Here is a 26,691-nt window from a genome sequence, read left to right on the forward strand (position 1 = left end):
GCCCCTTCTTAATCTCTGTTCTGGTCAAATTCTTTCCTATCTATATTAACTATGGGAAATAGCCAGAAAGTGACAAACACTAGCAAAAATACCCTCATCCACTGAGGACGGCAACAAGGAAATGCATATTAGGTGGGCAGTAAACCAAAAGATAACCCACATTTTTAACAGTCACAGGAGTCCCAGAGGAATTCAGGAACTGGGTCATGGATCAAGAGGAAAAAGGACAAGCAGCAGCTGTTACTGTGTGATTTTATCTGGCTAGGGCAAACAGAGGTGGAGTATGATAAACACCTCCTGAATTTCAAGGAACGAACACAGTCTAGAATCTCTGTAGGAACAAAATGGATTGTGAAAGCCCAGCTCTTTCAGAGGTGGTGGCAAAAAGAGGTAGGATGAAAGTTTTGGACTCCAGCTTATATTTTCTACACTCTACACCTTTTCTGGTTACACTTCTGGTTTAGCAGTAACAGACTTGAACAATTTAGATATTAACAAAGYATAGATCATGCAAACAAAGCCACTACATAAGCCAAAAATCAGGCAAGCAACTCTCTTAGTAACATCAGGTGTTAGGTTGTTACGGTGTTAAATGCTTTTGACAGCTGGAATAAAAAATCTCATTAAATTTTTAGGAACAGAATCCCTCACATCTATCCCTATGAGCTCTTAGCTGCTCTCCACTAAGTGATTACCAAAAAGCCCTCTGCACTGATATCTAGCTGGGGGACGGGGAAACATTCTTTGATGCACTACTCAAAGTACACTGAAAATTGCTTTCTGTGAAAAAAAAAAAAAAGAAAAAAGGAAAAAAAAAAGTTGCTGCATTCTGGGATGAGGTCTTGAATAAGCTAGTTTCTGCCTGGCCAAAGTTCAAACATTTCATTTATTACTAGCAGAATCTGAATGAGCAATTTTCTCAGTGAATAAGCTCAATTAATGAAAATAAATTAAATCCAATTCCCTGCTGTGGGGTTTCACTCCCATTTCTGACACGGTATGTGAGGACTGCTGAAGCAGTATACTTCACCCTGAGGGGAAGCGAGGGAGAGAGGCACTCTTACACACAGTGATACTCCAGATGACTGAGACAGTTTGTCAACTCTAAAGGGGTCCTTCTTAATTCAGAAGTTATGCAGAATCCACAGTCCAGAGAACACTAGGAGAGCAGAGAAAAACTAGAAAGCTAAAAGATACACTAGATACTTTTAGGAGTGAAGAAGGCTTAAATGCAGTTATTTAACATATTTCTTAATCCTCTGAAGAGGCATTTATTGCTCAGTTATTCATGTTAAAATAACAAAGAAGGCAGAGTAAAAACTGATTGATCTCAAATTCTGTTCATTGCAAATGTGAACCCAATTTTGTGATATTATCATGTACCTATCAAATCCAATATCTCTATTACTAAGACTTTTTTCCTCTTCCTTTAGGAAAGAAATCTGTGATTTCTATCACTTCTCATTCAAGTTTGCTAACTCCTAATATAATTTGTTCTGTAAGTTCGCTGAAATTTCAGAAGTAGAAGACAGCAAAATCAGCTTTCACATTTATAAATTACAAACAAACTCAAAGCATGGAGGAACAAAAACCAAACCAGGACAGAAAAACAGTTATTTACAAATATATACATATTTTAATTAAACTATAGTCCAGTCTTTTAAAAGGAATCGTATTGGTTTTCTGTACTCCTCACCCCAAGTCACCAATCTAACAACGCTCTGTTGTCTTACCTGAAACTGAGCCATTAATGCCAGCGGATTATTCTGACTGTTGTCAAATGTTAAAACATCAAAGATTCCAACACAATTAACTCGTAACCTTTAGGAACAAGGTGGAAAAAGAAGTGTAATCTTGTTGGTTACTTGATTCTTTCTCCAATATTTTTAATATCAAATGCTTTATTACTACAAGAAGTCATTTTAGTACTTAGCAAACTACTGTGAAGGAGAACATATTAATTTTACTAAGTGATGTAATGTGACAGCCCTCAGTTTGGAAATAATTCAACATTTCTAAATTGGCAGTAGCAAATCCAAAAAGGATTTTGAAGATAACACACATGTCCTTCTGAACTGTGTTTAACAGAACTCAAACATTTTAGCATGCCAGTTAAATTCAAAGAACTTTCTAGTTAAACTTTGTTGTTTCCCTAACAATAGTGCACGGACAACAGCTACAATGAACACCGATCACAGAGAAGGACCTAAAAATAACGCTCTTCTTACCTTGTTTTGCCAGTTACTAGAATCTTTGTGGGATCCATAACTCGGCAGGCCAGTCCTGCTGTGTGAATAGTCCGTAACGCAGAGCTGAGCTGCACGATATATGCCCATATCAGAGACTCTGGAAGCAATCCAGCATGCTGCCGTGGCAGAGGTCCATCATGCTGACCTAGAGGCAAAACATTATAAGCATCAACTAAAGGCTACTATGTACAATTAAAGTTAGTATGTTTTGAACTACACAATTAGCTGATATACTCATTTCATTCAATCCTATTGAATGAACCTAAATCAATGGTCACAGAAAGACATATTCTTATCATGGAAAGATGATAATACAACACTGACAATCCTTTAGGCATTATTATTGTTTTTCACTCTCACATTCAGAAAACCTAGATTGATTTTTAAATTTAGGTTGAATATTCATTACAAAAGGGCACGGGTTAAAAATTAGAGAAAGTGGGTGGTAGTGCACCAAAATATGCAGACACTCCAGAAGCAAAAATGCAAGTATTCTAAAACAATGAGCAGGTATCATAACCACAATGTATCTGCAACAGATCCTGTTTTGCCTCCTTTATGCTAGAAAGGCATAAAAATTAACATTCTATATCCTCTAATAAAACAAAGAAGAAAAAGTAACAAGCTAATTTCAAACTTCATGGTAAATCAGAATAGAAGATTTTGTGCCTAAGTATCACTGAACAGAATGTATGTTCTGCTGTGATCCAGCTCGCTGACAAACCATCACCGCTAGATCCGTGTTTCACGGGCTACAGGAACACAACGCATCAAATCACTTCCAAATGGAATTACAGTTCTCTTTTCAAAAAGTAAAACTAATTCTTTATAAAGCAACATTCAAACTCTACATTGCAAACTATTCCTGAGTAACACTAAGTTGGATATGAGAAAAGTAAGGTATAGTAAAAATAATGTTTTCTAAAATGTATTTAACAAGTTGCTACTGTTTATGTGGCACAAAGCTGAAGGAGGGAGGAGAGAGTATACCCAGAAGGTACTGCATCTTAATTTTAAAAGAAAATGTTAGACACTTCATAAGGCAGACTCAGTAGTAATGCAGCTAAATTTGGGACCAGTAACATATCATCTCTATTCAGTGCAATCACATAGACATCTAATTCAATTGTGAACAGACTGCATTCCTTTCCAAACATTTGTTTCTCCTCCCCACCCTGCAGAAGCATATTGACATTTTCAGACACTTACTAAAAAATATGTATTTTTTATATATCTTTTTATCTATCTCTGTGTGTACATTAAGAACTAAAATACACTACTGAAGCAATTTTTGTTAGAAATGTTACTGACTTTATGGTGATGGGCTGGGGATGTTCTTGACTTTCACTGCTGTTTATTTTTTAATTTTAGTTCATTTTGCTGGTTTAAGGTGCTTTGGTTTAGATTCTAACAGTCAGGATGCTACCTCCTTTAAACAGCAATAACCTTGGCATGTCTACTGATGGCTGAAGATAATGAGATATTCTTCCTTTTTTTTCCTGGCCTCTTGATGAGTCATTATGCAAATCATTTCCCACAAACCATCAAACCAGTCATTTCATTTAACAGAGTTTTCCTTCATGAGTCTCCCTTCTTTAGCATAAAAATTATGATTATACAAAATGACTGAGGAGACATAGGCTCCTTTATTAATCAAAGCTCCTTCTATAGCTATTATTTGCTATAGAATATGCATTTTACTTGGCAAATAACAGTATGTCTGATACGTTTAGGAGGACCACATACAGACACTGTAAGAGAGCTATACAAACTAAATTTCTGTCTAGAACAGAAATGTTGCTCTTATTTCCAACAGGAAAAAAAAAAAAAAGCCAAAACTTAGGGGTTATTTCTCTACATGAAATTTAACAAGAATAGCACACGCCCTTTGATTTCCAGATAAAAGCAAAGAACATTCAACACATGTGGAAAAGTTGAGAGAGACCACAGAATTCAACTGCTCCTTTCTCTCAATCAGAAAGTCTCAACCAAGTAGCAACATTATATTACTACTAGAAAAGCTTGCTTGAGGCTACAGCTGAATCTAGGCTGCTGCTTTCATGCTGGTCAGCTGCACCCCTCCTTCCTTCCTATGCGCTGCAGGCACAGTTGAAAACACTGGAAGAATTTGTTTTGCAATGCCCTCTTGTATATCTACTTAAAACAAGTAATTATTGAAGTCTGTCCTGTGAAGGGCTATGAGGCCTGCCACAGACAGGCACGGTCATCGGACGCTCGGGGCGAGCTTTGCAACCCAGCTCCTTGCACTTGAGCAGCAGCCACCCAAAGAGGTGGATCCAGACACTCACTGTTCAGGTAAAAACCCAAGTAAAACTTTTGAAGTGGTGCTGAATACTGTAGAAAATTTCACAATATAAGAAAAAGTTACGGAAATGATCAGAATTGCTTTACTCCAAGTAGTGGTATTTCAAATGTATAGTATTTGATTTGAAAGAGGCTTCCTATCACAGGCTGACTCCAAAGCCACAGCATGCAGGATTTCAGGCTACCCTTCTCCCATCTGTATTGCAGGGCAGACTCATTTTTCACTACTTGCATCCCTCTGAGATGTAGCACATCATTACTAATGATGGAGAAGATTGAAAGTGTTTTCAGAATGGCAATTCTTACATAGGCAAGCCATTACTTTCCATGTAAAATTAAAATAAGCTCACTGTCATCATTTTTTTGAAGTTTTCTACACCAAGGTTCGCAGCTGAGCAACATATGTCCTTCTCCATTTCTCCCTGCCCCCCTCCCCCTTAAAAAAAAAAAAGAAATCAAAGTTTTGGCTGGGCACAGTTCAGGGATGGGAAGGTGCAGATGGTAGCAGGACCTGCTTTAAGGGCTCAGTGAGGAAGATTATCTTGGAAAATGGTAACAGACAGTCAATTCTCACCAAAGATTTCTAGGGGGAAGGAGGAGGAGGAGGCCAGGGAGGAGGAGGAAGAAGGGGGAGGAGGGGAGGGGGCTCGTCCCGTTCTCTTGTCCTTTTCGAAAACGCAGAGCTGAGCTCGGGATTGTCGAGGAGGAGGCCAGGAGGGAGGGGGGCGGGGAGGGGGGGGAGGGAAGCCAAATGAACAATGTAGCTGATCACTTAATTGAACCTATCAGGCCTGTAAATCCTTTTACGTTCAAAACCATGAATTTGTTGGGTGCTCAACTGCAGTACTGAAAGTCAGATAAATGTGAGTAGCCTTATTTCTTCCATACTTCTCTAGGAAAACCTGGGCTTCATTCAGTTTTATCTTTCTCTGTTTTCAATATACAAGAAATGCTGCTAATGCAGCACTACTTTTTGAAGGAAAAAAGCAAAGGTATTTTAGGATTATTCCTAGTTATATGTTTTGCTCAAAAAGCTCAAAATGAGCAAAACAGTGTATATGCTAAAGCACTACACTTCTAGATTTCGGAGTTAGCTTCATGAACTCATTAAGAAATTAATATATTTACTGTACTTGTTTTCAGAATAGTTTTAGATACAGAAGAACAACATTATACCAACTTTTAGTGTTCATATACTCTTTTCCTTCCTCCAAGACAGTCTAAAAACACAGTTTAATTTTGAAATGAAGTTTTCTAAAAAAACATTTAATACCTGGGAATGATAAAAAAAATGCAAAAATGAAGTCCACTTTTGTGCAATAAACACAACTGCTGATGTGTCCAAAAGAAAATAAGGTCCAGTAAAACTTGCCTATATTCCTTATGAAGTATTATTTATTGTAAAGCAGAATCATTGCTTCTGAAAACTACGATTAATATTCTTWCTTTAATAAATGGACCAAAAGACTTCCAATCAGGAAAACTCATCAGGACCAAAGAGAAAACCTTACTGGCAGCAGTGGATAGCTATTATTAACTTGACAGGATTTTTCTAGCTGATATTGTTTTAAAATATATGCAATTAGAGTGGTGTTTATTGTTCAATATAATTAGTTACTGAACCATTTTGAATGCTATTTGTTATAGAATTGTTTCAGGTCTTTTTGGGATAACTTGCTAAATTAAAGAGAAATTCATTTCTGCAGAGATGCATGCACTAACACTGGCTATACTAACTTGAAATTGATTAAGTTGGGAAAAGCTAACAAAAGCTCCCTAACAATAAATTTAATGTTAAATTTACACTCTCTTGATATAAATAAAAGTGTATTGACAAATGAGGACTGCAAATCAAAGAAAAACTACTGAAATAAATGTATTCTGACTAATACTTAACTGTCAAAAACTAAAAGTCAGCATTCCAGTTTTTAAAGCTTGTGAACATTCAGTAAAATATGACAAAACAGCATCAGATTATCACACTGTACTGCCTGAAGAGCATATTTCTTTGTATAAAGAACAACATAAGGAATAAATTCTATAGAATTAGGAAGTAACAAGGATATTAGTTTACAGGTATTCAATATAAAAATCAAACACAAGCTACTAATTTTTTTTTCACAACAATTCCCTTCGATGAAGTTCTGCAATAGGGCCTGTAAATAACATGTCAAAAGAAAAAACCTGAGACTGACCACATTGACACCAAAAAGTGACATGCAAGACAGCTATGTAAACCACAATCGTTGTCTTTTTAACTGTCAAAGTCTAGTGTTGCCAACTGCAGTGTTCAACATAAATAAGGCTGCATACCTGAAATCAAATTCTCTGAGTTCACTGATCAGGTTCACAGTGTTGTGCCTCCTAAAACCTTTAAAAGCAACTGCACTAATCTGGGCCTCATGCTGCAGAGTACCCAACTTCCATCCATTCCCCTGCTTCTCTTGGGAGTCTCCTCTAGGCAGGCAGACGGCCAAGAAACTCTGTGAGGGGATGGAGAAAGGATCCGTGAAGGCAGGCAATTCTGAGAAATCAAGTTATAGGTATGCAATCTTATTTTCCTCTTTTAAATTGCTCCTTCTACTGCAGCCCAGACTAAAAAGCAGCAGTTAACAACAATAACACAAAACAGAAAGAAAAAAAATGAAGGCCAGAGCAACGATTTGCAGAAAGATTTGGCAAAACTAGTGAATTTCACATGACTGTTTTCTAATTTATCTAATGAAAAGACTGAAAAATAAGGTTAGGAGAAGTGCCACAGGCAGGAAAGAGTGTTCTTCCTAAACATCGCTTTCAGTTCTGTCACAACACTTCATTTAAATTAAATAATACTTTGTTTTAGCTAAAGAAAAATAAGCATCCTATTTTCAGTTTCAAAGACTATACCTATCTATAGAAAAAATTTTTATTAGGTCAAATATAAGGTAGAGATAGTCCACCAGCCTGTGTCAATGGCATATGTACAAAAATCAGAAGAGTAGCCTGAAATAAATACCTAAGAGCACATAACAAATAGAATTTTCTTCCAGTTGACAGTGATCTGCAGCTCAGAGTTCCTAATTGCAAAGGCACTATGTAGCTTAACAGTTTTCAAAGTGTTTCTCTTCCACCAGTGTATTCACTTTCCTCCTGAACCCAACTAAACCTTAAGGATTCTTAACAACTTGCAACAAAGTTGCATGGTTTAAATATCTTTTCATTAGTTTTGAACCTGCTACCTGGCTAGAAAGTCTACTACCTGATAGTAAGCAATTCTTGCTTATTCATCTTCTCTTTATCAGTGATGATTTTTCTGATATCTATTACATTCCAGTTATTTTTTTACCACAGCATATATCCTCCACAATATTTAAAAGTATAAGGAACCCTATTCCACTTTGCTGTTCTTCATAAAGAAGTTGACCCGTGTCTTTGATCAACCCTGTCATCTCCTCTCAACTTCTTTGCTCTTCTTCTGTACCCTTTGAGAGTGGGAAGGGGGACCAGAACTGCAGATGGCATTCAGGATTCACATGCATCATAGATTCATGTTTCTTCCATTTTATTGCTTACTCTTTTCTTAATACCCTAAAAATCAATTTTCTATTTACTGCTGTTCAACAACAAGTCAATAGTTTCCTTGATTTGCTTAACTATAGCCAGACATCTGTTATTGAGTGGTAATAGTCAGGTCAGAGGACATCATTTTATACAAAGTCAGGGTTATGCTTTCCCTCAATTGCATTGCTTTACATTTGTGACACTGAATTTCACCTACTACTTTATTTTTAAAAGATTCAGTCTTATATGATCGTTCTGCAACTCTTCACAATTAGCCTTTGTTTTTAACCAATCCAAACAACTTGGACCAGCAAACTCTGACAGACCATTATCCATCTTCAACACAGATAAATGAATGTGCTAAGAAGTACAACTTCCAGCACATATCCCTGTGATATTCCACCGGTGACCTCCTCTCACTGTAATGATCAGCTCTTTAGTCTTACCCTCCATTTCTCATCTTCTAACCAGTCATTAACTTAACTGAGAGCTTTCTYTTATCCCATGGCTGCTTGGTTTCTTTTAGAGTCTCTGATGATGGACTTTGAAAATCAAAGACTGCATCTATTGGATTTTCCATCAAAATAATAGGCATTATTTCTCTTTATAGAAGCCAAATTTATTTTTCTCCAGTATGACAAATGAATACATATTACCAATAATTTTATGAGAGCTTCTATTAATTTATCTAGAACAGACATTAAATCTTCTGTATACAATGCTCTGGAGAGGTATAATAAAATAAAATAATGATTGATTTACATGGGAATTGAAAATCACGGGCAGGTGACAGTCAGAAGTATAGTCCTGCAAGTAACAGTGATTAACCTAGCGGCAGGGGTTCCATGTTTCCAAATAATTTTCATGTAAAGTTCACTGAATTTGTTATTACATTCTTTAACTTGCCATGGAATATGACAAATCAAGCTAGGGTTTCCTCTGTCCAACACATCACCTTCAAAAACAATACAAGAACTCAAGTTCCAACCTTTTAATACTAATCAGCCCATTGCAAATCTAGAGGAAAACATTCAGTATACAAGCAACCTGCAAGCCTTTGAACATATTCACACACTAACGATCCTTTATGCTATGACCCACCAGACAGCTAAACAGTTTTCCATGTCAACATTTAAAATGGATTAAGTTCACAACTAAAGCCTCTAGTTTCAAAAAATAGAAGAAAGAAGAAATCTTAGCTTCCGGATCTCTTTAAATGCTGATAACCTAAAGATGCTTAGGCAACATGTATGCTAATAAAATAAACAAGGCCGGCTCATAGGCTTCAGCGTCCCCTGCTCATCCCTACTACTGGGTCCAACTTCAGATTGGTCTGCATTGAGCATGAGTTCAGGCCAGGTGACCTTCAAAGGTACTGTCCTACCTAAATCACTCTCTCATTCYGTTCAGCTATTAGAGTACTACTCAGTGCAGTATTGGCCTGTGCTGATAGTTTTGGCTTACTAGAGTTCAGCTAACATCTGAGCATAGTTTGTGGAACTGCATGGGTGAAGAACTGGTTCCGACAGGCAATATTACAACTGGTAACATTCTGTTTTGGAGAAGACGACAGTTTAAATGTATGAATATGAGCTCTGCTGGGCTACCTGCATGCATAGCCACCAATTTTATGAATGCAGATGTAGCCTTAGTGATTCCTTTGAAGTCAGAGTATGAATCTCAAAAAATTTATGATGTGAAGCTTTTGAAAATTTTGAAAAGAATACACATAATACWAAGTTTTTTAAATCCACTTCTTGTTTTCTTTAAATGCTATTTAACTTTCTTAAAACATTATATAAAACACTAATTAGTCCTTGTAATACTTTAGGAATAAGGGGGAAAAAAAACTATGTAAGTGGATGACATCTAAACAAATATCATGGTGACAAAGCATATGCCATGTGTGATTTTGAAAGCATCTCCAGTAAGTGTTAGGTGTCATCCTGTGACAAACCTTTAATTATGACTGCAGAGATTTCAACCCCTAGTCCTGTGTTCAAACTTGAAGATTAACCTGCCAAAAACAAATTGTAACTCCCTTACAAACTGACTTTAATTTTACAAATTGGTCATAAGCCAAATGTGAAAGGTAAGCTGTTCATCATTAGACCTTTTTCTTAACTGTTAGCTTTAGTTAACCTTTTTGCTTATTTCAAAAAATTACATCCAGAAATTTTACAAATAGGAAGCGAAGAAGTTGTTCTCTGATACCAATCAACTTATGACAGAACTGATTAGGGGAAAAAAMAAGCAAACAAAAAAAAACCCACCAACAAATGACGATTTATGACCACCTACACATATACTAAGTATTGGAAATAGCTTATAGGAGTGAAAAGATAATGTATTTTTCTTACCCCATTTTCGTTTTGTGAAATACGCATCAGCACTAGGGTCATTGAAGTGTCTGCTCATCATAGTCTCTCCTCCAGCATGAAAATCATATGCAAACACAAGAGCTTAGAAATAGAAACATGTGACAATTAACAACTAAAACATATTCAGAAAAGGTATCTCAAAGAGACCTTTTCCTCCCTCACCCCCCACCCCCYCAAAAAAAACCAAGAAAACAAAACACACACTTACAATGTTCTCCAAATGCTTTAGTGGTAAATACTTCACGCAAGGTTACTATATTTGAATGCTGAATTTTTTTCCACATGTCAACCAATACCATGCACTTTGTGTTAACTAAACGAAAACCTGACAAAACAAGAGAACCTGTAGTTTAAGATGCAAGCTGAGGAGAGAAAGGGATTTTTTACTTTAATATTTCTTCTGAAACTACTGAAAAGCCCACATCTAAATAAGAACAGAATGTTAATTTAGGACTCTCTTGCTCTCTTAGCTCTTCTTAGCTAGTTCAAGATTTTCACATAGAACGTTAAAATACATATTTAGGCTTAAATAAAACTTGCACTTCCTTTTTTTAAAAAAAAAAAAAAAAAAAAAAAAAAAAAAAAAGACAATTCAATTTTTCTCACCATGTATCCTCCGAAGGCAATATGGCAGGTCATCTTTGCTATTTACAGCCTTATAGCATGATGTAATGTACCCAAAGTTGCTTGTTTTCTGTATTCGATTGGGCGGCGGCAGTGGTTCTAGAGGAAAGAGACTGTGGTAGCTGTCCACTTCTGTAGGAACTGCTAAATCAGTTTGTATACAGAAATGCATTAGATATCAATTTTGAGAAAACTGTGGTAGCAGAGAAGATTAAATCTACTAAGTCATTAATATGTCAATTCTTAGCACCATCTTTTAGATGCATGTAAAGTCAAAATTCAGTATTTTTGCTTTGATATCAATGTATAGACAGTATAAAGGTTTCACTAGTTGTCTTCAGAAGAAGTGGCATACCCTCCTCAAAAAAAAAAAAAATCTCTCCATGATTCTCACTTTCCTTAAAATTTTACTCTTCCTGAATCACCTTAACTTCTCCCCCCAGCCCAATTCACAGGTAAGCACCGGTTTCCATACAGGCTTCCAGAATATCTTTTTTAAAAGCCTGTTTTCATCACAAAAAGAATAAATAAGAATACTGTTTTGTGCCTTAACTGTTTAAGGTAAAGAGAGAGCTAGAGAGAAGGGGAGAGAGAGAGGCTGAAAGGTTTACAAATCGGATTAACAGATTATCCCTGGAAGAGATACACTTGTACCTCATCTAGATTAGTAAACTAAACCACATTTCAGACWGTATCATTGTCATATTAAAACATAGTTGAAAAGGACACTGCACCCAAAGCAAGCAATCTGTTTAAACAAAGATGATCGCAGTCAACTGTAAACTCTCTAAAAACCTAATCACAATGAATTGTATTTATTTCTCTTGCCAGACAATGCCTTCTCTGACACCGTATCAATAGATCCACTTAAAAACAACCTGGTTTGCTAATTTTATACGTAGCACTGGAAAATAAATGAATCCTTTAAAGGGACACCTAATATGTGCAAAATAATACAATGTTTTCACAARGCTATATTCCCTGATTCAATAATTCCCTTTTCAATAATTAAGTATTCCAGATAATTAAAATTTTCATAAAAAGTAAAAAAAAAATAAAAAAAAGCTAGACACAAGAAACAAATTTAATATTTATAAAATGCTCTGAAATTCAACATATTAAAAACACTGCATCAGGTTATCCTCAGCCCAGGCTGATGATTATGTCCTCATGAAAAAATTAAAAACAGGATTTWTTTTTTWAAAAAAATGCTGTTAATATTATTAAATATTCCTCTGCAACTGTGCATATAATCACAGCTTAGTTTATAAGAAACTCTTACTTACCAGGCACATCAGCTTGATCAACCTGGGCCATAGTTATTAAGTGTCTGTTGATCAGTTCCTGAAGAATAAATTATGTCAGGTTTCAAACTGAAACAGGTTAGCATACTGTTAGCTTATCAAGAATGAYAACTGAATTATATATTTGAAAGACAGACTACTTGTACCAGAATAGCTAGTTGATGCAAGAGGGGGGGGGGGGGAATAAAACACACTAGCTTGGGGAAAGAAAAAAAAAAATCCTAGAATGCACAAACTCTTTCCCCAGAAGAAAGCAGCTGCAGAAGACGTGTTAACCAAAGTTAGCATTGGCACCTAATACTATGACACTGAAACAATGGTCAAAGCAGCACTCAGCAAATAACATCTGCATATACCTTCATTTTGGTGAAAGATTTTAAAACTGAATAGGATTACAGCTTTAAAGGAACACTACATAAATGAATTCAAACACACTAAGGTACTACATACATCAAAAGTATTTACTTGAATAGGAAACTACAGCATGCAGTTTAGACTGCAGTCATGTACACTGTAACCTGCCCTTACCCTCTGTGGTACTCTGTTTGCCACAGGACTAGATTTTTTAAATTCTCCACAGGGAAAACTGACTGCAGACTGTGTTTATTTCTCTTCTACTATTGGTGATTTTCTGCTTTTCTCTAAGATATACAGTCTATATTCTCTRTAAGTCTATGTTCTCTCTAAGATATTCTCTATAGTCTTACCTGTCTGAGTTCATCTGCCATGAAGAAAGATGGTGCGTTTGCTTTAGGCTGCATGTAAGCAACATGAGGTGCAGCTGGATGGTAAATGTGGTAATTTGGGAATACCTGAGAACAAAACATTTTTAAAAATCACTTTAAAACCCTTGAGGATTRGGAAAATTCTGAGATCTATTATCCTTTCAATTTCAACTACTGAACTGCAAATTCTTCAGACACAGCACGTTATGAATATACTGCCAGATGCATTACAATTTCTTCATGAGATATTCACTAATAACAATTTCAAGAGTGCATGTATGTCTGTGTGTGTGTGCGTGTGTACATTTTCACATTTTTGTAACTGCTTTGTTCCTTCTCTGCTGTAAACTTAAGATTCAATGTATCAAGAATGAAAATCTGAAATAACATTTGATGTTTTCTCTATGGATATATGACACAGACATACAYAAAATGCTTTCTCTACTGCTATGTAAAAAATAAAATTCTTCATAGGGGAATAAAGAGTATACAACACCACACTCGTGTTTTCCCTAGTCTTTACATTTCAGTGATCTTAAAGGATGACTACAACATAAAATGCCAAATATTCATACAGCATAAAGGTTTCAGAGAGTAATCTTGAGCACTATTTTTAAAATAATATTAACCAAATCAGCATTTCAGAACTCCATACACTTTCGTATCAAAAACAATCATACCATTCCTGTGAGAGGTGCTGGAGTTGTATCAGTATAGAAGTATGTTGTTCCACCCACTGTTTCCTTCTGGATCACCTGGCCAGTAGATGAAGGCTGAGAGACAGCATTAGCAACAGAAGTGGAGGCACTAGTAGGCACCATATAGTTCGCTGGATTAGGAGTATGACTTCTTCTTCGTGGAGCCGGAGATGTATGAGGAGTTATTTTAGGGGAATGAAGAGGAGAAGATCCTGCTGACAGTGACATTCCTTAGAGAAACACAAGAAGATATTCTTCATCAAATCTCTAGCATCAAATAAAACTAATTTGCAGCTTGGAAAAAAAAAGTCTTTACTACACTCTGTTCAGAAATGAATAACATTCTGCACAAGTGAGAGGCAGAATGATTGTTACTTCTTTAGCAAGAGTTAAGGGATTATGTAGTAAGAGCAAAACTGAACAGATACATTTTCCCAAAGTCTGTCTTAGTTCAGAGAGGAAGGGGTGTTGGGAACTTACGACCTACAAATGCGGAAAAATTGGATTGAAATATGCAGCAGCAGTAGAAATGGGGGGACAAATCAAATTAACGCTGTGTCTAGAAGAGAGTTTATTAAATGGCACAGAGATAAAATATTAATGACTAAATGATAAGTGAGTATTTACATAACAGTTACACGAACAGTTACTTCATGATAAGTGAAGCTTGCCAAGCTGTAACTCGTTCAAGCTATTATGCAGGTTCTACTTTTAACTATAACATAAACAGTAATTATGAATATATGTTGTTAGAGCTGGATTGCCGATGATTACAGCCCACAAATAAGTAACATGTAAAATGCTATTTTAATAATTTTAAGGGAGAAATTATCTGTTTTCTTCTAGTAAGCAACAAAATTCATCTTCCCCCCCAGAAAAATCAATTTGTTATGTGACAACAGATGACTTCAGAATACATGATCAGTTAGGTGTCTGTGCTCAGATTTTCAAATTTACTTAAAATGATTTGATTGACTGATGCTTACTATGCACAACAGAAGACAGGTAACTAATATGAAACTTCAGAAGCTTAGCGTCTAAACATAGTGCTGTGGGAAAAACACGGGCAACCTGTACTGCAGACAAGCCTTCCAGTTATCAAAAAGTAGGTTACTTTTTTTTTTCATTCAAGAGGTATCATAGACAGATATACTATTTATAAATGCTTAAGTTTCAGTCTAAGAACAAGCCTTTCAGATTATTACAGAAAATAAATTACTCTTCAGAAATCTCCTAGAATTACTTGTATCAGATACTAAATATTTAGGTGGTCAGACTAATATAAAGGACAGCATCTTTGAAATTAGAATTTGCTCAGTTCAGATTGGGATGTCTTTCTGTTTTAGCAACCAAAATTAAATTAGCTACATCAAGTTCCTTCCTTAAAAGGAGAAAAGATACACAACTTTCATACTTAATGCTATACAAATAGTTGAGAATTCTTCTCAAATTAAATATTCGGTTATTATTACTTAGATATCTGCTTAAATTACTTCTGTTTATAAGCTCTGATTTGTCTTTATAGGTTGATATACAAAGGGATAATACATTCGTAACTCAGTAACATATAAAAAGACTTTTCATACTTTTATTTCTTCTCTACAGTAGATACATCATCTACACTTACTTTTTTTAAAAAAACAAACCACAGAAGCAACTAATAATTTTAGTATTAATAGTTTACTAAGTATGTGGAAACAAAAATAAATGAAACAATACAACAGATAGAAATCAAGCTTTTATTAGTTTCTGACAACACTTTAAATTCTTATTTCTACAAGTTAATGTTTCATCCTACTTATTGTAAAATACTACAGTTTTTTTTAAAAACAGATTTTAAGTAGAGAAAAAAGATTCTGAAGCTACATTATTCTAATGATATCAATACAATATTTGTAACCTCAATTTGATTCCAACAATTTGGGAGTTTTTAATTTCAAATAGTATGCATAATAATTCAGCATAATTATTTATTTTGTTCATGAGAAGTGAGTAGTTCTCACAAAATGTTTCTTACATAAAATATAAGTTTTATACATAAAACAAGTCATCTTTTGCCTTTCTTTTTAGTTGAGCTTCTTCAGTTATTTATTCTAAAATACATTTTACATACTTATATATATTATATGTAATAAAACATAAAGGAAAAGTTTTTGCTGTTTTTTGTATTTTCCTTATATTGATGTATACATACATAAGCATATATCAGCAATAATACTGAAGAATAACTACTAATTAGTGCATCACATAATTACTCATTAAAATATGAATTACAGTAAGTATTTCTGAATGGCTTTTTTTTTGTTGTTTTTTTTGTTTTTTTTTTTTAAGTTTTTCTGAATGGAAAAAACATGTCTCCTAAAAATCTGTTTACGAATTAACTGTATGACCATAGAGTTATATGAGAATTGCTGTAATATCATGTTTATGCTACAAAAGAAAGGAAAACTTCTTGTTCAGGCAAATGTTGCCTTGAGTGACTGAGTAGTCCTTAATTATTTCATGGTACAGATGGCTACAATTTTAGAAAGGGTTTTAATGACTAAAATTTGAAGGAAGGTTAATTAAAATCATTATAAAACTGAAATATTTCTCCTATAATTTGTGTCTACAACATTCAAGCGATTCTCTTGATGGCGGGAAAGTTTGCCATGTCTATTTTACTCCACTACAATAAAACATACTATTAACTAGAATGCTTACAAGCACGTAATCTATACCTAAGAGGTTTGTGCTTCAAGAAACTTGTCTCAATAGAAAGCTCAGCTGTAGAGACCAGAGGGGGAAAAGACAACAAAAAAAAGAACAGATTAGCAGTCATCATATAAACTAATGAATATAATAATGGAAATCTGCTTTACTTTGAAATAAAAACTGTATGTAAAACAAAGTTATAGTATACTGTACAACTCTGATATAAACCAAAACTAGTAACTCACAACCTTGCTAAAATCATTTAAAAATTTAACCAAAAAACTCTCAGAAAATCACTGTTACTTTCAACTTTTATATTTCAAAAAATTTCCAACATAAGACTTTAAGGGTTTGTATATACAACTATTTCTTTCTTTCCTTTGGCAGGAATATATTAATGTCTTTTCTTGATTAGCACGGCAAGAGAGAAAGAAGAGGAAGCTAATTGTGGAGTTTTGCAAATCACTTCAAATGCCATTCCAGCCTCAGCTAAACTGTCTGAAGAAGATCAACTGGTGGACTGGATACAAGGGCTTTTCATTCGCCACTATCATAAGCATAAGATGTGAAAGAATTTTGACTAGAGTTTATTTTTACACTACTGGAAGAACACACTATGGACTGCAAGAAATTTGCTGCTAGTGCTATGGTGGATTCCAATAGGCTGAAGCAGCAAATATTTGAGGTGATAGATCCTTTGAGAGACCTGCACACTAAATGCTGAACAGACTGAATAAACAAGTATTAGCTTTAAAAGCCCAAGGCCGGATACAAAAACAAGAAAAAATACTCATCTAATACTGCGACACTGACGCAGTACTAGGTAGTGATGGAGGTAGATAAATTTGGACTCAAACTCAAAACAGTTCTCACCAACTTTATTGGGACTGTAATCACTTAAAGCCTTACTAATATTAATATTTAACCACAATGAAATAAAATGAGATGTCAGAACATGAATATCCAAGATAAGCAGCAATTGGAAATCACTGCAGCAAAGAGAACGAGAGAAGTGGTTAAAAACTTAAGCCAGTTGTATTAGAAAGTGAACGTATATTCCTACAGATGGTTATTGAAGAAAAAAGATGATCCTGAATATGGAGTTGATAACAATGTGGTGAGTGTGGAGCCTCTCCTCACAGGATTAGACAAGCTGTTTTCAACATGGACAATTTACATAGATATTTTTCCACATGAAGGTATAAGAAAAAATCAGGTTTCCCTATTCTAATTACAGTAATACGTTATCTTGCTCTCCTTTTTTTTTTCTTTTTTCCTTATAAAGAAACACGCCACTAACCCTGAAAAAATAACACGCTTTCTCTATAAGCTAGTGTTTGAAGTTCCCCTATATTAAAATTCAAATGCCAGTATAAGTACTAAGACAAACACCAAAAAGGCTGCTTCAGATTGTCCTTCCTGAACCTTATCTACTAAGACAGACAGCTTCCAATTCTCTTTTTCAGTGAATCTTTATTCCCCTCATGAAGTAGTCAAATACTATCTTGCAAGGTAAGCCACAAGGAGAAAGGGCTTCTTTCACTTCAGTTATTCACATCTTTAAAACTTTGCTATGTCACAGTACTGAAACAGAAAAATTCCTATTTCTGATCTGATAATTTGATTACTACAGTTTAGCAAAAAATAGTTCTAAACAGAACTAGTTCTCTAATAGTTAAGTTCATTTGTTAGCCAAATTGCAAGTATACAAATTATGATCTTTCTCTTTTGTGGCATTAGAATAGTTCTCAACTTCTGTAATGCTGGGAAAAAAAAACCCTCAAAGATTAAAATCGAGAACTGTTTTACATTTTGTGTTGAAATAACTTGGGGAGGGGGCTGGTATCTTGATAAAACGTCAAGTGTATTTTAAAGGATATCACAGCATTATTCATATACTATTTTCAGATTATTAATGCAAATGGTCCCGTTTGTCTTAACAATTTATTTTTCTACACATTTTGGGAGGTTTTATCCAGTAAGAATAAAGATGACTGTCATGGTATCATACTAATATCAAAATCACTTTTGCAGTCTTTGAAAATCTTTTAATGTTAATAGCCACTATACAAGTCATCTAAATATATCTGAATCTCTTGCTGCTGTATGCATTTTAGGTAGAGAAAGAGATCATGTTCACGTTAAAAAAAATTAAATTGCCCCGCTTTACTGCTGTACTTTCACTTCTGGCATTGTTTTAATTTTTGAAGTTTGACTGTGACTGAAGAAAGGGAAGTAGCACACTTTAAAATTCAGCTGAGACAGTGCTCAAAAATACTTTATGGCATAATACTTCTAACAAAGCTTTGTAATATATATAATGTGTTTGAATTAAAAACTAAGTTGTATTTCAAATTTGAGAATGCATACAGATAAGCAGGACTGAAGGACAGGCATAAAGAATGAATTCTCATTATAGATTCAATTTCTAGGTTTTTTCATTGAATGAAAATTTTAAATTTAGCCAGTGAAGTAGGATTTCATTAAGCTTATGTGTATGCAAAACAGTTGACCTACAACATAATTAAAAAAAAAATGGAGGAATAAAACAAGTGTTCTAAACACATTTTCACACACCTTTGCCTACAAATGTACTTATCACAATCTTATCATTGGCCACTAACGATAAAACACTCAGAGGTCAGAGATAAAGCATTTAACATTACTAACATTTCATCAACACAGCATTCTACACTTTAGAGACATTGTAGACTACTAGGTCCACTTCAAGAAAGAACTTATCAAAGTAAATAAAGTCAGACTACTTCAAGAATTTCTTGAAAGCTGCATCTTTACATTCAGAAAACATTCCCTTCTCAGGTTAGCATTGTTAATTGTGTATTTCCAAATTAATTAGACCTGCCTAATTCCCTAAACAACTTCAGAGTCATCAGTTCCTCCTCCTCCTCCTTAATTTTATTTGAGATAAAGCTGATTTTTTTAAGTCTCTTTGCCACCTTCTTTTCTTGTGCCATTCTGGTACGATTGTGGCACTTCCTCAACAGAAGAAAATGCATCATATTTGATAGGGGAGATCAGAACAAGCTCTCTGTACCTCAATGTGCTTTACCCAGATAAATCTCCTCAGCTGAAACCACTCACTTCCAGCTTGGGTCATGAGCTCCGAGAACTACACTCTCCTACTCACTGACTTCTCTAAGCCAACCACGACTGCAGATGCGTCAGCCGAGCACAAGCACATCACCTTGATACCACTGGTTCCTAAGCCTGCAGGTCTCAATAGGCAGCGGAAAAAAAGTGAGTAGGATAGGAACACATTTGGCAAGCAGAGGTAGTATGGGTAACCACTGACAAGATCTCTTGCATTCTGCATAAGCTCAGAGCCTGTCTTGGACTAAACACAGAAGCAATGGAAACAGTAAACTGCTGTAATTTAAATTGATGACAAAGGCATCACTCTTCAGCTATAACCTGGCTTAAGCAAACACATCAAGGACTTTCTCTATTTGGGGCTATAGAGGTATCTTCTCTCTCTCAAGTTTAACAAGATAATGATGTTTTATCGCTGGAATGAAATCTGAACTTTTCATACAGATTGTAGCATGTTTTAACGGCACTGCTACTCTGAAACTGCTATACAGACCTGTATAGCAAGCCTCTTGGCAGAAGTAATATTTGAAGAAAGTCACCAACTCACATTCACATGCAGCTGCTAAACAGGGAGTGTTTGCAAGTATGGGAATGGAAGGAGCTAGCACAGGGTATTATCTTGGGGAGCTTAGGGAAAAAGGGCTTGTAAAAGAGGGACAGACCTGTCCAAAACTGTTTAGTAGGACAGCTTCCTCCAGCTATCTGTGTAAATGACATTTTTTCCTCATTGTGTTTTAGTATTATATTAAAAGCCATGGAGAGCAAAACAAGTGACTGTGTGGTGACATTATGCACTTCAACAGATAAGACATGTGAAAGCAAGACTAGCCTTCTTCCATGCTATGCCATAATAGAGATGTCAGATATGGAAACAAGAAGTTGTCTAACACAGGATGTTTGGTTTCATCTGTCATTTTTCAGTATTTCTGCAGCATTGCTGATAAGACAGGTGGAACATGTATTTTCCAGGAACATCCCATTTTGTTAACAGTTATTTTTCAAATACTAGTTGACAAACTGTTTTTGATTTACAATTACCTGTAGTGAAATCTCCAAAATTAGAGTTATAAAAGAACTGTTAATATTCTTCTGGTCTCAAGAGGCAAATCAAAGGATTGTACTCATCCTTTATGTAATGGAGGAACTAAGCTATGGAACTTTTAACACATCAGTTCCTATAGTATTCATTACTACTTCTGAAATAAGGATTTCCTCCACTACACCATAAGCTACTGTAAGCAATCTTAATCTCTTACAAATACATAAATCTTTTACATGCTTCCTGAAAGTTATTCTACTGGAGAATATACATCATGTAAGCGGAAGGAGACTTAGGTTTGCTTAAAAGAAAATTCTTACAAATACTTAACATCTGTTTTCATTTTGAATCCTTTTCAGCTTATTGGTAACTTTGTAACAGATCCCTCCAAAATCATTTTTAACGACACAACACCTTTAACAATTCTTTATTCTGTTATATAGTACAACCTAGATGAAGTTTTCCCATGCAATATTCTTAAGAGCCTATTTTTTCCAGAAAGAATACTTCCTAATTCACCTTAAGATAATAGATTCTGTGGATATATATGATTGACAGCTAAGTCATTAAATAAATAAAACACAAACATTTAAGTACACTTAGATCCAGAAAATACTGCAAACAGACTTTTAGAGAAATTCAGAGCACCCAGCACAGAACCCTGTTCTGAACTACTTTCACTACACTAACTTTACAGGAAAAGCAAGGAAACAAGCCACATTTTCCTAAAGTTTACTCTTGTGAATATTCCCCGATCCCTTCTTCTCCATAAACAAACAATATTATTTGAACCTAGATAGACTCGCATCTATGTTTCTAAGTCCTCTAATTTTTGTAAATACTTCTTCCATCAATAGTGTTACTTATCCTTTCAATATTACTTACAGATAGTAAAGAAATTGGACTGTGAAGGATCCCTCTGAGATCCCACTGGACACTTCCCCAAAGTAGATCATTTTATTGTACTTTACTTAATCCTTTTTACACTGTTCAATCCAGGTGACAAGGCTGAGAGGCATATAAACACAACAGTTTTCCAATAAGACTGCAGCACGACATAGTATGAATCAGACACAGTACTGCATTATGTTAATTTGGTCAGTGGAAGTATCAAAGGCTTTCCTAGCTTGTTCTTGCAAGTATAACATTATGCTATTTAAGTGCTGGCTTCATTAGTTTTGACAGTCCTGATGCCTAACTCCTTGTTTCTGGAGAGTCTGAAGGTCATATAGATGGTAATGGTCAATAGATGGTAAATGCCAACATTACTTAAAACCCCCAAATATTTACAATATTTGCCATTTTTAGTCTTCCAGCAGATGTCCAATTTTCATTCATCACAAAAGACTATGTAAGGAAATTTGCTAAGGAATCTAGGATATGTAACATCCAGAACTGCATATCTTAAATTATTTCATTTTCATACACAGCAAGTTAACTTTTTAAGATTGCAATTCCAAAAGAGGTATGAACAGCTTGAGTTTAAGCCTTTAAAGAANAAAAAAAAAAAAAAAAAAAAAAAAGAAAGAAAAAAAAAAAGTCAATCTTTTAACTCAGAATTCTATGACTGCATGGAACACATTCAGATAAGAATTTTAAATGTGAGAAATACTTTAAAATCAGTTTTTAAAGTGAGACTACCTGATATGACAGACATAACAATTAATGAACACTTTGCGAGGCAAACGATTTTAAGGATAAGTTTGTCTTCCTTCTTGGTTATTATCCAGATTTATTTAAGTATATGCTTATTAACACTGAAAATAATCACATTTAGATTACATACCCTAGAAACAAATCAAAAGAATGGACAAACATTGTAATCAGAGCAAATTGGTTTTAGAATGTGGTTTAGTTCTAGATCACAGCTTGTTTAAATCTAGCAGACGCTGCTGCAGCAAGGACAGCACAGAGTATGGTATGTAGTAATTCAAAACCTCTTTTGCCCCTAGCTGACAGGGTAAGTCAGCTTCAGTTGACTTCAGTGCTGTTGTGGCTGAATAGATTTCATGGCCTACAGTGTGATTTCCATACTACTAAAATATAAAAGTTAAAATATAAAATCCAAGTTACTGCCCTTTATATTCTTGAAGAATTTCTTTAAGAGATAAGATAGGTGGTGTCTAAATTTATATATGATTAACCCGATCACTAGCTCTATAGGGTTATGTTTAACATAACTATAAATTAAGAAAAGCAAATTTACTGCAAAACATTATTCTCAGCTTACCTGGTGCTAGCCCAGCAGTAGCAGGACTTCCCATGGAGGGGTGAGAGAACAGGGCTTGAGAGAAGGCAGACATGTTTGACTGGGATACATTACTCAGCCTGGAGGATGATCCTCCTTTAGGAATAAACTCACTCGCAGTAGGATTTGGTGTCTGTTTAAAAACAAATGTAAATTAAATTCTTATTTTAAGTACAAAGATAGGGACAATACCTACCTGGTAGAAAATATTTTCCAGGCAAGCCTACTGGGGGCTAGGGGAATCATTTTAAGTCACATACAGCTTGTTGACAAGAACAGYAGATACAGGAAGCTGATCTGCACAAACGTTTAAATGTTTCTCTCTAGCTTACATCTGAAATACAGTGTTAGCAAGCTTTTGGTACGAACAGCTGAGGTATGAATTCACACAAGCACTTCGCAAAAGGCTTCTCATAAGCATCTACTGACATTTGGCAGTGACGAAGCTGTTCCACTGCTGCACAGACCGTTGCCATGTGATTTTAGAGAAGTCATCTCAAACTAAGTAGCAATTTCAAAGTGGCAAAAAACATTTCTACTAGTGGAGGATCATCTCTGCCTCTATTTCAGATAGGCCTGTATGTTCCTTTTCTGTGAGGTTAGCTTCTGTTTTAATGAGATACTCCATCTACATAGAACCTCTACTGAMAAGTTTTAATTTGATACCATGGAAACAAATATCAAAGTTAACTATCAAACATTTACTATTATATAAAATACATCACAGTTAATTTTGAATTTAAAACCTGTGCAAAGGTTTTTCTTTTCCATAGGAAAAAAAATCCTAATTGGAGCTCAAAGGACAAAAAGCTGATTTATGGACAGCAAGTTTTAAGAGATATTAGGGAAGAAAAAAAACAAAATTAAGACAATAAATAAAGCTGATTAGTACATGAACACACTAAAGAAGAGCTTGAGTATTATTATGTGCTCATTGTTAAGTTTATTAACTTGCATCAAGAGTATCTCTCAAAGCTGTCTAAACAAAAGACGTAAAATTAAAAGCTAGTAACAAAACTTCGAATAGGGGAAAAAAAAGTGCTGTTAAAATAATCCTTGATATTTTTAAAGCAAATCATATTGGCTCACTTTGGCTTTAGGTAGGTATAAAATTAAAAAAACAACTGTTAGTTAAATTACAGAGTTTCCACCAATATGAATAAAGTAACATCAGATATTTTAAATTAGTCTCATATTAGAAAGAATTGTGATTACAAAACACTAATTTAGACAGTAAAGAAAAAGTATTTGAAAAGTACTCTTCTTCTGTATGGATTTGTTTTTAACATTTTTGTTCGGAAACTTCAGCCAGATATCATTAATATTAATGTACTTCAAAGTACTGGAAAGGAAAGGGGATTCTAAAAGTTACAAACTTAAAGGTGATGCTCAGGTTTAAAGCAAACAGTAAGAATATGTAGCCTGTAATAGATCAAGAATGGAACCCTATATATTCCACTTTAATAATGCCGTTAGAACTGACTTGGCGGTTTATGTCATATTGGTCACTCTGTATGTGCATGTCTGAACATTAAAGAAGAGTAATAACCAAATATGCAGACTGGTGATTTAACTGTTTGTGTTTTAAAAACTTCATAAGAATCAAAATGATTTAAACACATTTAGTTAAGGGAAATTTGCTGAAGTATACACTAAGACAGCAAAATAAAAACTTGTTTTTTGTCTGTATAATGCAATGTTTATTTATTAACACATTCAGACTCAAAAGGTACCATTTTTGATCTATCTGAACTTTAAGTACAAGAATACTTGTAAGAGAGAATATGCTTTGGCTAAAATCTGGCATGCAACAGTTTGGCCAGTTCTGCGATGAAACTGCAGAAAATGAAAGAGGTGGTAGAGAGTTGACTGGAATTTGCCCAAGTAGTGATACTGCTGAAAACCATCAAACAAAATAAATAGGAGAACAAGGGACAAAGAATCTATATAGTCTTATCAAGCCCACGACATTTCAAACAACAACATGAGATTTATGTTTTCCACCTTTAAATGTAGCCATGACACATCCACAGACCTACCATATCTAAATAATGAGTCAATTAGGAGATGAGCAGGAAATGGCAAAAAAAWTTGGAACATGCAACTGTAAAGAAAGACCACCTTCTGCAAGATATCCTCAGCCTCGAGTAGCACAACMGTGAGTTCCCTAAACACTACCCACACTTTTAATAACTGATTCAACCAGTACCTACAGAACAGGACTGCTTTTAACCTTTAAAGACAGTCTGCAAATGTTAATAGACCAGTTCAGACACCTAAACAGTTACTTATTATCAGTCATCATTTTAAAATGAAATTGCTTGAGATCTCCAACTTAACCAAGTAAAAGAGCCCAAACTATAAAAGCGCTAAGGCAGTTTACTGTTATGCGGTAGAGTTATGAATAAAAAATTAGCTCATGAATCCAAAGGAAATTCAGTTTTCATTCCTTCAAAACTGAAAAGATGGTGAGTTGTTTCTACGCAACTTTAATGTAAGCRCTTCTTATGGGTAAGTAGCTTTGATTTGCATAACTAGCCCCTCTATTATAAAAGCCTGTTTAACTTCTCTGTGACATTACAAATGAAGTTGTAACCCAAGACCTTCCCCATTTGTCAAAAAAAGTTAAATTTTAGTTCCAATTTTTAAAAGATTCTTCTTAACATTCAAGCTGTTTTCTAAAATCAGAAATGTATCTGAGCTCCAAACTCACTAGCCAGAGCAAACTAAACGAACCAGTAAAGTTTTAATAATTTGTCATTAAAAAAAAATAAAAGTAACAATAAGAAAAAGCTAATATTTTGCCAGAAAATATGAAGCTTACACTACAGGAACATATTATATGTATTACATTTATGTGAAGTTGCAGTTTTAAGAACATCTCCGAAAGCATTTTAACCTGAACCACAATATTAATTTTTCTGTATATACTTCTTTCAATAGAAATAATATTAAACATCCCAAACACATCCATAGCATGTGGASTCTTCCCACCTAAGTGAGGGAATGGATATTAATTCTTTAATGCTGGCCTTTTCATTGTTCTTCAAACTTTGCAGACAACAYATTCTGTACTCATATTTTGTTGCCAGACGTGCAAGGCACGTATGCCAAAATTAGGAAGCCAGGCTCTTAACAGCTAGTGCTTCCAAATAAGATGTTTCTAATCCTGAACATCATCCTTTCACTCTGATAACTCTGTTTAAGTTCTAGTACTGTATCATTTTCAGTTTTCTGTGTAGAATCTTATCAAATTCCCTAAACAGAGGTTGAGCAAAAATATTTTAAATTTTGATAGAAATCAAAATACTTGAGGTTGAAATCTGTATATAATTGGAAGAAACATCTTCATTCTATATTGTGCTCCAAAGTCTTTTAAAATAGACAAGTTTCCTGTAATTGGCCATTAATTCCTCATTTCAGAGTAAAGTAACTTCTTTACACTCGACTAGGCTTAAAATTTAACCAATTCAGATTTAATATTAAAAAAAAAAAGCATTTTGGGAAATTAAAAGAAAGGATATAGAATAAATACTTAAAGCACACAATGAATAATGTAATACTGTGATGTTAAAGAAATGAATGCAGCTCTTAAAATCCAAATAAAAATCAAAAAGCCAGCTACCATCACTACTATCTACACTAGTCAACAAACGAAAATTTTATTTTCAGTTTCAACTGCAAATGTCCTCATTATTTCTATGAATCTTTAGAGAGGTACATACAAAATGATTTCAAAGTATTTTAATTAAC

At 34.6% G+C, this 26,691-nt stretch overlaps 1 protein-coding gene across 1 annotated transcript in view; it reads right to left on the reverse strand.

Annotated features, from left to right (window-relative positions):
- Positions 1-26,691, reverse strand: part of PAN3 (poly(A) specific ribonuclease subunit PAN3) — an 82,206-nt gene that overhangs the window by 15,551 nt on the left and 39,964 nt on the right. Inside the window, exons 9-17 of the mRNA XM_085321789.1 lie at positions 22,921-23,071; positions 13,829-14,076; positions 13,131-13,235; positions 12,406-12,463; positions 11,102-11,263; positions 10,704-10,820; positions 10,475-10,576; positions 2,229-2,394; positions 1,734-1,821 (exon numbers count right to left, since the gene is read on the reverse strand). Coding sequence (XP_085177915.1) covers positions 1,734-1,821; positions 2,229-2,394; positions 10,475-10,576; positions 10,704-10,820; positions 11,102-11,263; positions 12,406-12,463; positions 13,131-13,235; positions 13,829-14,076; positions 22,921-23,071 — 1,197 coding nt within the window. The remainder of the gene's footprint in view (positions 1-1,733; positions 1,822-2,228; positions 2,395-10,474; positions 10,577-10,703; positions 10,821-11,101; positions 11,264-12,405; positions 12,464-13,130; positions 13,236-13,828; positions 14,077-22,920; positions 23,072-26,691) is intronic.

Source organism: Rhea americana, unplaced genomic scaffold, assembly GCF_003343005.1.
Source record: "Rhea americana isolate MKP2758 unplaced genomic scaffold, rheAme1 scaffold_71, whole genome shotgun sequence".
Lineage (NCBI taxonomy): Eukaryota > Metazoa > Chordata > Aves > Rheiformes > Rheidae > Rhea > Rhea americana.